The following is a 13,449-nucleotide window of genomic DNA, read 5'->3' on the forward strand; positions in this document are numbered from 1 at the left end:
TGTGTGACCTTGAGCAAGTCACTTCACTGGGCCTCAGTTGCCTCATTTGTAAAATGGGGATTAAGACTGTGAGCCCCACATGGGACAACCAGTTTCCTTGTATCCACTCCAGTGCTTAGTACAGTGCCTGGCACATAGTAAGCACTTAAGTATCACAATTATTATTATTATTAATAATCCTCATTTTACCAGATGAGGTAACTGAGGCATGAAAAAGTGAAATGAGTTGCCCAAGGTCATCCAGCAGGCAAGTGGCTGATCTGGGATTAGAACCCAGGTCCTCTGACTCCCAGGTTCTAGGACACCCTCCCTAGGCCACGCTGCTTAAGTGTTTTAATCCATAACTTTGAAGAAGATCTATGAATTCTAAGAACATATTCTATTGTCAATGTTTTAACCTCCCCAATACCTCAGTTTCCCCAGGTGTGAATTGGGGATAATACTACTTGAACTCTGCCTTGCAGGAGTGTTGAGAGGAGTAAATAACTAACTAATGTAAGACTCTTTGGTAATAAAAGCACCAACTAGAAACACAGGTATTATTATTTAAAAAGCAGCATGACCTAGTGGATAGAGCATCAGCCTGGGAGTCAGAAGGTCGTGGGTTCGAATTCCAGCTCTGCCACTTGTCTTCTGTGTGACCTTAGGCAACTCACTTCACTTCTCCGTGCCTCAGTTCCCTCATCTGTAAAATGGGGATTAAGACTGTGAGTTCTTCGTGGGACAGGGACTTCATTCGACCTAATTACCTTGTATCTACCCCAGCACTTAGAACGGTGCCTGGCACATAGTAAGCGCTTAAAGGATACCATAATTATTATGATTATTACTTTACTGGCCAGCAAAATTCCACTTCACTGCTCAACATTGCCAGCTTTAGAAATAATGTCCACTGTAGAAGTGTAAATTATCATGAACTGTCAACAAGCATTCCTGGATTGAACAGCAAGACAAAAAACTGGCCCTGAAAAAACCTAGGAAAGTAACTGTTTCCCAAGCATTAAAAGTGATGTGTATCAATCTTGACTCTGCATCGATCAGGAACTAACTTTCATCTCCAATTAAATTCGGTGTAACACCATATTATTCATTTAAATGGTTCGGAAAACGATCGTGGAGGCAGCCACCCTTATTTACTCCTATTTATATGGAATTTGGATAGGATTCGGTGTCAATCCACAGCTGACTGTTTTTCAGTCTTTTGGAGGCCTCATGATTCATATTCTATTAGAGTCAGTTTAGTGGCCCAGTTTGAAGTGAGTCGGCAGTGTAAAACAGAATGGCCAACTGTTCCTCTAAGTAACAAATGTGCTAATATATACTAGTTTAAACTTGATCTATCAGTGAATCAATGAACCATGAAGGGTGAGGGTTAATCAGGGTGTTCTCTAAACAAAGGCTCATAAGTCTGCAGAGACGCCACTCTCAGACTCACATCTGTGCCGTTTTTGGTGCGGAGTTTTATGGAAATAGATTCATGTTTACAAAAAGTTAAGGGCTTGCCGTCAACTCCCACTCCTGTGTCCGTTGACAATTGTTTTTACCTAAAGGAGTAACAGAACCCTTCCTTGCACACAATCTGCAGGCTAAGAAACAAAGATTTTGTCTGGGCAATCTAAGACTACACAGTTGCTATTAATGTTCAACTAAACCCCAGTTAATATGTAACATTAATGGTAAGCTCACAAGTGGGCTTTTTACCCAACATTAGCCAAATTATAACAAATTAGGGTTTTTTTTCCCCAACTTTGGTCAGTTTTCTGATGCATAAACTTCTTATACGGTAGGATGAAATTTACAAGTGTACTATTCACTTTTAAAGAACATGTCTGACATCTTCAAAATCAAATATACTTCATTCCAATATGTATGAAATATATAAAGCCCAAACGGCAGAGGACACAATTGTCCACTGCTAAGAAGGGATTCACCTTCTACCCAGGTATAAATGATTAGATACAATCAGGTCCAACTTTTACCTGACAGGATAATACTGTTTCAGCCTAATATGCATTGATTTTATCTTGTTTCAAAACAATGCATAATGCTTAAGACAATTAAACTTTATAGGTGCATAATCCGTGATCATTGAAGACACTTAGAAACATAAACTAGAAATATGTTATTATACCTTCCAAGATGAAGCTTCAAAATAAGAAAAGTTAATCAACTGATATACATTGACATCTTGTACATTTCTCATAAATGAATTCTTTTTTAAAAAAAATATCTGGACCTTCTCGAAAAGTAGTACTATTTTTAGAAGATCTACAATGTTTAGAACATTGTGCTGTTGTACTCAGATGATAGCCTATGTAAAATCTTATTTTTCAGGGAAAATATGACTGGTGCAAACCATTTAAATAGCCTGGGTTCAGCTGCGACACACCAAAGATGAACTATGAAGAATTAAGCTTGGAAAATGTTAACATTACATTATCCAAATTACCCTCAGTGTTTCTAGAGAAATCAGTTTGGTTTAATAAAACATGCCTAAATTTTGATATTTGGATCTGGCAGTAGAATAGAAAAATAATCCAAGCTGTTATTTTCACACTTGTAATAATGTATGCACAATAAAGGCAAGTTTCATTTTTAGCTAGTTTCTAACTCTATTGATGTAGTTACTTTGGTTACCAAAGCTTTCCTGGCATAAGTGCAATAAAAAATTCTGAATAAATATAGAGCATTTCTGAATAAGTCCCTTCGCCAGACACATTAACTTAGTACAATGTGTGAAAAACAGTGCTACAACATACAGTGCTTAAAAAGGATGCCTCGTAGAATTTGGTATTTAGTCTATTGGTATTAATGAGGAAAAAATATAAGATGTCAGTAGCATATTACTGAGAGAAGCAGCGTGGCTCAGTGGTAAGAGCCTGGGCTTTGGAGTCAGAGATCATGGGTTCAAATCCCAGCTCCGCCAATTGTCAGCTGTGTGACTCGGGCAAGTCACTTAACTTCTCTATGCCTCAGTAACCTCATCTGTAAAATGGGGGTTAAGTCTGTGAGCCCCACATGGGACAACCTAATCACCTTGTATCCCCCCAGCGCTTAGAACAGTGCTTTGCACATAGTAAGCACTTAATAAATGCCATCATCATCATCATCATCATATTACAGCTTCCCTGTATGAGATGTCCTTGTCATTTTGGGGGGCGGGTGGGGGGGGGAGAAACAAAGCTATGTAACGCAGCCCTAAAAATGTTAATACAACTTTTCTTTGCAAAATGCTAGAGTCGGGTTCCTAAAAGTCACGGTGAGTAGTCGAACAGCACTTAGTAAAACCAAAACCTAATGGCATGGGTGAGATTAGGGACTCTGGCTTCACTCACACTAGTAACTTCATTTTTCTTCAGTGGTTCCTTCAGCATACTCCATGCCAAAATACTACTTCACAATTACCACATCCTCCACTTGTTAGACACTACGGCTCCAGTTCCTTTTCCAAGGAAATCATTTTCCTTATCCTCGCCTCGAGGTGCTCATTCCCTGTTCACCTGTAAGCCGTGAATAAGGAGAAAACCCCAGTGTCTGCGGCTCCTGGATCTTAATGGCACAGAACACGTAGATCTGGGGAGACGGGAGAGAGGGGAAGAGAAGGGGGAGAGGGAGAGATGGAAAGAGGGAAAGGGGGAGAGATCGCTTAGTACAGTGCTCTGCACACACTAAGTGATCAATAAATATGATTGATTGATTGATTGATAGATGGAGGGAAGGGGAAGGGGGGGGGAGAGAAAGAGAGAGCCCCAGACCTAGTAGCTACCCCAAGGTGAACTTGTAGCCCCTGAGCAGGTCCCACCTGCCGGCTGCCCCCACTGGAACCTGTTACTGTCCTCAATGCCAGACGACCCAGGCTCTCTCTTGACCCTAGCCCTTCTGCTAATTCTGTTTAGCCTTTTGCTAGTCCTGACATCTGCTTGTTGACTATCCTGTTTCGCCTCCCATCTGTCCTCACCTCTACCTGCTGGGCCGGCCCATTTTTGTCTGTAGTCTGCCTGGACTTTAGCCCACAGAGACCACATGAGTTCCTCCTCATTATGTACCTGTGTAATAATAATAATAATGGCATTTATTAAGGGCCAACTACTGTTCTGTGCATTGGGGTATATACAAGATAATCAGACGGTGAGCCCGTTGTTGGGTACTCCATGCCAAAATACTACTTCACAATTACCAAATCCTCCACTGGTTAGACACTACAGCTCCAGTTCCTTTTCCATGGAAATCATTTTCCTTATTCTCGCCACAAGGTGCTCATTCACAAGGTGCTCATGGAGAAGCGGCGTGGCTCAGTGGAAAGAGCACGGGCTTTGGAGTCAGAGATCATGGGTTCAAATCCCGGCTCTGCCAACTGTCAGCTGTGTGACTTTGGGCAAGTCACTTCACTTCTCTGTGCCTCAGTTACCTCAGCTGTGAAATGGGGATTAAAACTGTGAGCCCCCTGTGGGACAACTTGATCACCTTGTAACCTCCCCCAGCGCTTAGAACAGTGCTTTGCACATAGTAAGCGCTTAACAAATGCCATCATCATCATCATCATTCCCTTTTCACCTGTAAGTCATGAATAAGGAGAAAACCCCAGAGTTTTCTATATGTAGAAAACTCTATATGTTGCCAACTTGTACTTCCCAAGAGCTTGGCACAGTGCTCTGCCCACAGTAAGCGCTCAATAAATACGATTGAATGAATGAATAATCAGGTCAGAAACGGGGCCTGGTCCACATGCAGCTTCCAGCCTAAGTAGGAGGGAGAACAGGTACTGAATCCCCATTTTTCAGATGAGGAAACTGAGGTACAGAGAAGTGAAGGGACTTGCCTAAGGTCCCTTGTATCTACCCCAGCACTTAGAACAGTGCTTGGCACATAGTAAGTGCTTAACAAATGCCATGATTATTATTAATATAATTAGTCATCACCACTTGGCCCCCCTGTTCGCCCAACTTCCTGCTTCAGCTTGGCATTGCTGTGGCTCTTCTGCCTGTTTCCCTCACCCCGCTCCTGATGAGCGGGGAACGTGTCTATCAACTCGGTTATATCATACCCTTCCGAGCGCTTGGTACAGTGCTCTGCACACAGCAAGTGCTCAGTAAATATTCTTGATTGGTTCATGACACATTTCAAAATAGATCACAAAACGGCAACATCCATTGCAAAACTTACCGATGTTTTAAGCGCAGCGTGTTTCAGGGTTCTCTGCATGATTTGCAAAGGACCACAATTTAGTACTGGAGAGTAGCAATTAAGTTTTGGGAAAATATAATTAATCAAACACAACTCCCTGGAGCTAGAAAGGCTGTAGAGATTGGTGAAAAACCCACGGGAGAAAGAGTGCCTTGTGTCATTTATACCGATTAAGAGCATTAATGGATACTGAAAGAAGCTAGTTCTAGCTAGCCTTCAGTCGGAGGTTATAAGAAATTTGAATATTGCTAACAAGAAAATAGAACAAGTGCGAGAGGCCCTGGCTTGTCTCACTACCAGTGACTCTCTCTGAGTAAAGAGCTCCTTAACCTGGACCTCTCAGCTTCTGGGAAAAACAAATAAATATTTCCTTTCAAGTTCAGTTTCTGGGAGTCAGAGGACCTGGCTTCTAATCCTGACTCTGCCACTTGTCTGCTAGGTGACCCTTGGCAAGTCACTTCACTTCTCAGTGCCTCAGTTTCCTCATCTATAAAATGGGAATTAAATCCTTCTTTTGCCTATGTGAAATGGGAGCTCCACATTTAGGGACTGTGTCCACATTGATTATCTTCTATCTTCAGAAGCATTTACTGCAGAGCTTGGCATACAGTAAGCGCTTAACAAGTATCATAATTATTAAAGGAAGCTGCATGGCCTAATGGAATGAGCACAGGCCTGGGAATCAGTGGATTTGGGTTCTAGTTTCAGCTCTGCCAACTGCCTGCTTGGTGTCCTTGGATAAGTCACTTAACTTCTCTATTCCTCAGTTGCCTCAACTATAAAATGGGGACTCAATACCTGTTCTCCTCCTCCTACTTAGATGGCGATGCTCAGGTAGGGCAGGGACTGTTCTGACCTGATTGTCCTGTATCTACCACAGTGCTTAGGACAGTATTTGACACAGAATAAGCACTGAGATATCATAATTAGTACCATTATAAAACCAACTCAGAACAGCTAACTAAAATGCATTGTGATCTGTGCAAGCTAAACATTAAACTACCCAAAGTGATTTTTTAAATCAATCTTTCATTCCTTCAACTGACAGTTCCTAGAAGGGACATCCCCCAGAAGCCCCAAAATGGTGTCTCCTCGTTCATAATTAAAAGACTATATCTTCTAGTTTTACTCCTTTTTCACTTTTTAGGTTCAGATATGATCTTTAAAGTCCCCTGTTCACAGGAACACTGTTAAAATGTTTAGGGGCTTATGGTAAGAAAAAAGTGTCCTGATTTAAAAAAAAATTAAAACAATTTATCCCTTTGCTCATTATGCTAATTTCAAATTATATGTAACCATTTTTTCTTAGTCTCATTTTCAAGTAATTAGAAAAGAAAATGCAACAGTGCAATTATATACATATGATGTTTGGTTCAGTTTTTGGTTTTTCTGTGCTCTACTCCAACATCTAGTTTCAGCAAAGGAAAATAAATATCTCAATAATCAGAACTTTGAAATGAAGCAGAAAAATGTTCAGCCGCTAATATAAGTTAATTCTAAAATTCAAAATTTCAGGGTGTTCATCTGAAAATGAAGTAGAGAAGCAGTGTGGCTCAGTGGAAAGAGCCCAGGCTTTGGGAGTCAGAGGTCATGGGTTCTAATCCCAGCTCTGCCACTTATCAGCTGTGTGACTTTGGGCAAGTTCACTTAACTTCTCTGTGCCTCAGTTACCTCATCTGCAAAATGGGGATTAAGTTTGTGAGGGCCACGAGGAACAACTTGATTACCTTGTATCTACCCCAGTGCTTAGAACAGTGCTTTGCATATAGTAAGTGCTTAATAAATGCCATCATCATTTATTGTTATTATTTATTATTCTCTGCACACAGTAGGTGCTCAATAAAATACAATTGAATGAATGAATGAAATTCCAAGATCTGTAAGAGTAATGACTGATTTCTTGTGGACGCAAATGGATTATGATAACTCCAGGAAGAAAGATGTAAGAGTTTTGAGAAACGAAATGTATTCTACATTGTTTTATATCATCTCCTGTAGAATGCTGAAACATAATTAATGAGAATCAACTAATGTCTGAGCACTGAACCATTTAGACAATCAATCATTTGGACCACTGAACTGCGCACTTTCAATACTTCAGTGGTATTTATTGAGCACTTACTATGTACAGGGCACCGTACTAAATGCTTGGAAAAGTACGAGATAGAGCTGGCAGACACAATCCCTGCCCACAGGGGCTTAGTCTGAAGTCTACAATTGCCTTGTGCCACCCCAGTGTTTAGAACAGTGCTTAGCAAACATTTAACAGGTGCGGCATGGCATAATGGTTAGAGCACAGGCCTAGGAATCAGAAGGTCGTGAGTTCTAATCCCGGCTCTACTACCTGTCTGCTGTGTGACCTTGGACAAGTCACTTTACTTCTCTGGGCCTCAGGTACCTCAGCTGTAAAATGGGGATGGAGGCTGTGAGCCCCACAAGGGACAGGGACTGTATCCAACCCGATTTGCTTGCATCTACCCCAGCACTTAGTACAGTGCCTTGCACAGAATAAGCGCTTAATAAATACCATAAAAAATGCCTGATCTGATTAACTTGTATCCACCCCAGTGGTTCATAGAATGCTTAGCAAACACTTACTTAAATACCTGATCTTAGAGTCTAAGCTTGCTGACAGAGAATGTGACTACCAACTCTTTTGAATTATACTCTCGCAATAAATAAATATCACTGATGATGATGATGAACCTGTATCTATCCCAGTGCCTAGGACAGTGTTTGATGACTAGTTAAGTGCCTAACTAATACCATAAAAAAAACCTTAGAATTGATTAATGTGACTCTTGTAATTAATTAGTGAGACACACCGCCTAACATGGAGTTAATAATCTAACGGGTGAGACAGACACAAATAGAGGAGAAGAAAGAAGCAACGGTATTATTGTTGATAGCAGAAGTGCAGGAACATGACTAGATAATGAAATTATAACATGCAGAAGTGCCCTGGAGTATAAATCTACCTTCTATGGGATTCTGATAGATAGCCATGACCTGCAAGCTGATACAGCTGTTTATCCCAGATCTGAGGAGTACTTGGATCAGGATGGTGGACATTTGGTAGACTGTGAGCCCACTGTTGGGTAGGGACTGTCTCTATATGTTGCCAATTTGTACTTCCCAAGTGCTTAGTACAGTGCTCTGCACATAGTAAGTGCTCAATAAATACGATTGATGATGATGACGATGAGGGAAGGGGTGGATCCAGGAAATCTGGCAGGACTTACCAACTGATTGAATGGGAGAACTAAAAGCCTTTGTCTAATAGAAGCATTTTTGATATGACTCTTCAACAACTACCACTAAAATATCACATCAGTTGTGCTTTTAATTTGTGCCATGTCTCAGTAGCACCAAAGATATCCTTTGCTGGGGATTTGGACTGCATTGAGGCATATATTGATGGGGCTTCAGTCTTTTCAGCTGTCCAGCACTTTCCTTCCATTCCCTCCAAGGAAGGCCCTCTAGACAGTGTGTCTGTTTAGTATTGCACTGTACTCTCCTAAAAACTCAGTACAGTGTTCTGCACACAGTAAGCATTCAATAAATATGACTGAATGAATGGCCAACATCCATAGTGGCGAACAAACCTTCATCCCAATTATGGAGCTATATCTTGGCTCTATATCTTGCCCCTTTTATTTCCCGCTACTCAGTTTCACAACATTCGCAAATGTATCCACAATATATTGATTTACATTAATGACCATCTACCCTTCTAGACTGTAAGCTTCTTGTGGGCAGGAACTATATCTACCGATTCTGTTGCTCTGTGCTCTCCCAAGCACTTAGTACAGCAAACTGCAGCCAGTAAGCGCTCAATTAATACAGTGGATTGGAGTTTGACTCAGGACCAGAGCTTAGGCCAGTGCGGAAATCTCCTGAAAAACATCTGGCCCAGTAATAATAGTATTTATTATTTAGTATTTATTCACTAGAACCTGGGAGGAGGTATTTCCACAAGCCTCAAAATTCAAAGAGGATATTAGCCCTTAATATAGTCTAGAAGACAGTGATATTTTGATAGTTAAAAAGGTCTTTTTTTGTTCATATATTCAATTGACTTTACTGAATGCAAACTGTATGCAAAACACTGTACTCAACGCTTGGGAGAGTTCTTTCCTAACTAAACCTTAATAAAATCCAAATCACACCTCTCTATACAGGGCTATGTTTAGGCTAAAGAATGACAATCATTTCCTCAAATCAAATACTTACCAGTTAAGATTGCCTTTAAACGTCTAAACCACAAATCACAGTGGTCCTCACTTAAATTGTGAAGATGAACTGTGTAAAATTCTAGTTTATTCTTCTCTTTCTTCTTGCACACAAAAAGTGTGATCCCTAACAAAGTACCACCACTTTGCTGTTTTGCTGAACGACGCCTTTTCAGTTTCACTGAGAATATGTCCTTGAGCTCAAGCAGTTCCTCCTTCTCAGCAGGTTGTGCCTCGGCATCACCTAGAAAAAAGGAGAAATTGTCCAATTACACTGCACGAAGCCTAGGTTTATGGATGAAAAAGAGTGGGTATGAATTTATTCAATGCTTGCAATTGTTGATGGTTGTTTCCATAGCCAGCTACTTTATAATAATAATAATAAGAGGAAGAAGAAGTAGAAGTAGAATTGTGGTATTTGTTAAGTGCGTACTATGTGTCAGACACTGTTCTAAGACCTGGGGTAAATAATTAAGTTGGTCACACGTGGAGTTCACGGGGTAAGTAAGAGAGAGAACAGGTATTGAATTCCCATTTTACAGCTGAGGAAACTGAAGCATCGAGAAGTGACTTGCCTAAGGTCTTACAGCAAGCAATGGGCAGAGCTGTGATTAGAACCCAGGTCCTCTGACTCCAAGGCATGTTTTCTTTCCTCTAGACCATGCTGCTTTAAGGTGGCAGGCATTTGCCTGCTGACAATTTCTTGTCACTAATGATGTACTTATAGCCCAAACGAATGGGCTTTACTCTGCCTATAACCCTTCTTGCCCTCTCAGCTGCCTTAGATCCTGAGGGGCATTACCCCCTCCTGAAAACACTATCAATCAATTGTATTTATTGAGCTCCTACTGTGTGCAGAGCACTGTACTAACCTCTTGGGACAGAACAATGTAACAGAGTTGATTGACATTCTAGGGGGGAGAAGAAAGACAATGAAATAAATTACAAGTGTGCACAGAAGTGTTGTGGGGCTGAGGGTGGATTAAATATAAAGTGCTGAAAAGCTACAGACCTAAGTACACAGGGGCCGTAGGGGAGAGAAGGGATTAGTCAGGTAAAGCTTCTTGGGGGTGATGTGATTTTAATAAGGCTTTGAAGGTGGGGAGAGAGGAAGTCTGTTAGATACGAAGAAGGAGAGAGTTCCATGCCAGAGCCAGGACGGGGTCAATGGACCCGCAGCAAGATAAATGAGATTGAAGTACAACGCATAGAGTGTATAATAATAATAATAATAATAATGGCATTTATGAAGCACTTACTATGTGCAAAGCACTGTTCTAAGAGCTGGGGAGGTTACAAGGTGATCAGGTTGTCCCACGTGGGGCTCACAGTCTTAACCCCCATTTTACAGATGAGGTAACTGAGGCACAGAGAAGTTAAGTGACTTGCTCAAAGTCACACAGCTGACAATTGGCAGAGCCGGGATTTGAACCCATGAACTCTGACTCCAAAGTCCGTGCACTTTCCCCTGAGCCATGCTGCTTCTCCGTATAGTACAGAATAGTACCCACTGGGTGCCTAGAAAAATACATTTACTACTATCAGAGAAGTCCAATCACTTGAAAGTGATTTCATACATTTCTCCAGGCTCAAAGTTGGAACTATTTAAAACATTGTATGCTTACTTTTTGATTAATGCAAGATATGAGTGGATGGAGGAAGCATTACAGTGGTTAATGAGGCAGGGGACATATCTGCTAATTCTGTTGTATTGTACCCTCCCAAGCATTTAGTACAGTGATCTGTAAGTGCTCAATAAATATCACCGATTGATTAATAGAATGGAAGCCAATACAAACATGAAACCCATTATTACAACCTCATTTAATAAGGTCAATGGTTCCTAAAAACAAAAAGAGGGAGGGGGGGGACAGGAATTTTTGGCAGAAACCAAGAGGTCTTTAGAAAATTACTTCTCTCTTGAGCCAGTCAGCATCATCAGTGTTTCTGTTTGTTTAAAGCACTTAAAAGACACCCCTCTTTTTCTACCTCATAAAAATTCCTGTCAGCCTCAGGTAGTTTTCCAGGCTCACTGTAAGTCTTGCTTTTTTTCCCCTTCCACCCTTCCAAATGTGATCCCTCATCCCCAAACCTGGCTGAATCTTCAATTGCAAACACAGGTAAGCAGCATTCACACACACATACTCTCTATCTCTCTCTTTCTCTCTCTCACACACACACGTGTGCTTTTTGGAAGAAAGATTGAAGCAGCTGGGTTTTTTTTGCCTTTTTTCCCATCTAGTTACAAGGTCAGAAAACACAGGCAAGAGCTCTTGTGCTCCCTGCAAAGTCTGGGGAAGAATCACTATCACTATATTGTAAAACCAGACCGCTCAGAATTACTTGGTGGGTTATACTTACTCATGAATGACCCACCTAGCCATCTGCCAGAGATCAGCCTAAAGGAGAAGGTAAATGATGACTTCAAACTTGAAGGTTTTAAAAGAATGTGCTCAACTCTGAATTTAGAAAATAAGGATATCTTTGTGAATCAAATTACTCTCTCCAACTCACAGGCCAATTTTCTGCAGGACTCAAATCATGGTCTATAAATCTCTTGGGTGCCAAGGGTTCTGAATCTAAAACAAAGGTTTTGCTCCACATTTTTAAAATTGGGTAATGTAAAATAAACACAAACTATAAACATCAGAGTGACACAAACAAAACCATCCATCCTTAATCTCAGAGACTAGCTGTCAATTTTGAACCTGATTCTAGTTCTCAGAATTTAAAAGTATTAACAGTGCCCATCAGGAAGTCTGTGTTTTCTTAATCTGCATGTTTCATGATCTTTGAGAATGAAAGCTGTTTGAATCGGTGACTGACTAGCTGATGGAAAATATTAGCTAAGAGGAAAAGCTAAAAAAAAAAATTGGATTGTTTTTCTAAGAACAGGTCACCCAGGAATTATTTTTTGTGAATTTCAATAAAGTTGAGATAGATGTGGGAGGAAGGAACCAGCTGTCCTTCTGAGTGTCAGCCTGATGACTGGATTCACGGGCAAACTAAGGCTCTGTAAGGTGAAGTCACCTCATGGTCTTCCAAAGCTCGTTCCTCTGGCTACCCCCCTAGTCCCACTGATGGATTTGGGAGATCATCCGAAAGGATAAACTGAAGCAAGATGGAATTTTTCAAGGATAACAAAGGAAAATCATAGGATTTTCAGAGGGCACTTTACCCCAAAAGCACTCAAACTTGGGGATGTTTCAAAATGTCTAAATCCAAGATGAGAACCAAGATAAAAAGGTTACAGATAAAGTACTGTAAATATATTTAGAGAAGGAACTATAATGTCCATGACATGCATAGTCTGTTGGTGATGACTGACCAAAACTCACTATTCAATAAACAAGCCACACTTTCACTAGTCCATGCCATCTCTACATCTCCTAGACTGTGAGTCCATTGTTGGGTAGGGACTGTCTCTATATGTTGCCGACTTGTACTTCCCAAGCACTTAGTACAGTGCTCTGCACACAGTAAGCACTCAATAAATACGATTGAATGAATCTCTACGTGAACAAGAAAACCAGTGGCCTTCATTTTTAAACTCACATTCAAAATTTGAAACCTCCTTTGTCACCTGAAGATGTTTCTGCTTAAATTTTTACCTCCAGTATATTTTTTTTGGATCCCTACATTCATAACTCAAGTGCCAAGTTACTAATATAACAAAAATCTCCTGACCACCTCCCCTGCCCACCCCCCACCCCTGCAAAAAAGTGTGGTTTCACTAAAGCAGAAAATAGTGTCATTTGTAAAGAGGTCCAAATATATTTTTAAAAGAACGCAAAAGAAGCAGGCCTTTTTGAAAATGTGCTATAAACATGATTTTGAGTTTCATAATGACTAAACATCTATTTTTTCTTTTCAGAGGTGGAAAATTAGATATCCAACACTTTGCCATTAAAACAACTTGATCAGATGAAATGTTGTCTTTCTAAGCAACATGCATAAAACTCTTTCAATCCTGCTCGGTAAAGCTATATTTGTACAAATGACCTATAATTTAGGCTCTGGGCATGTTTTGTCA

The 13,449-nt window shown here is 40.6% G+C and overlaps 1 protein-coding gene across 1 annotated transcript in view; it reads right to left on the reverse strand.

Moving 5' to 3' along the window:
- Positions 1-13,449, reverse strand: part of CERKL (ceramide kinase like) — an 83,737-nt gene that overhangs the window by 37,201 nt on the left and 33,087 nt on the right. Inside the window, exon 2 of the mRNA XM_038750997.1 lies at positions 9,418-9,660. Coding sequence (XP_038606925.1) covers positions 9,418-9,660 — 243 coding nt within the window. The remainder of the gene's footprint in view (positions 1-9,417; positions 9,661-13,449) is intronic.

The sequence above is a fragment of the Tachyglossus aculeatus genome, chromosome 9, assembly GCF_015852505.1.
Source record: "Tachyglossus aculeatus isolate mTacAcu1 chromosome 9, mTacAcu1.pri, whole genome shotgun sequence".
Lineage (NCBI taxonomy): Eukaryota > Metazoa > Chordata > Mammalia > Monotremata > Tachyglossidae > Tachyglossus > Tachyglossus aculeatus.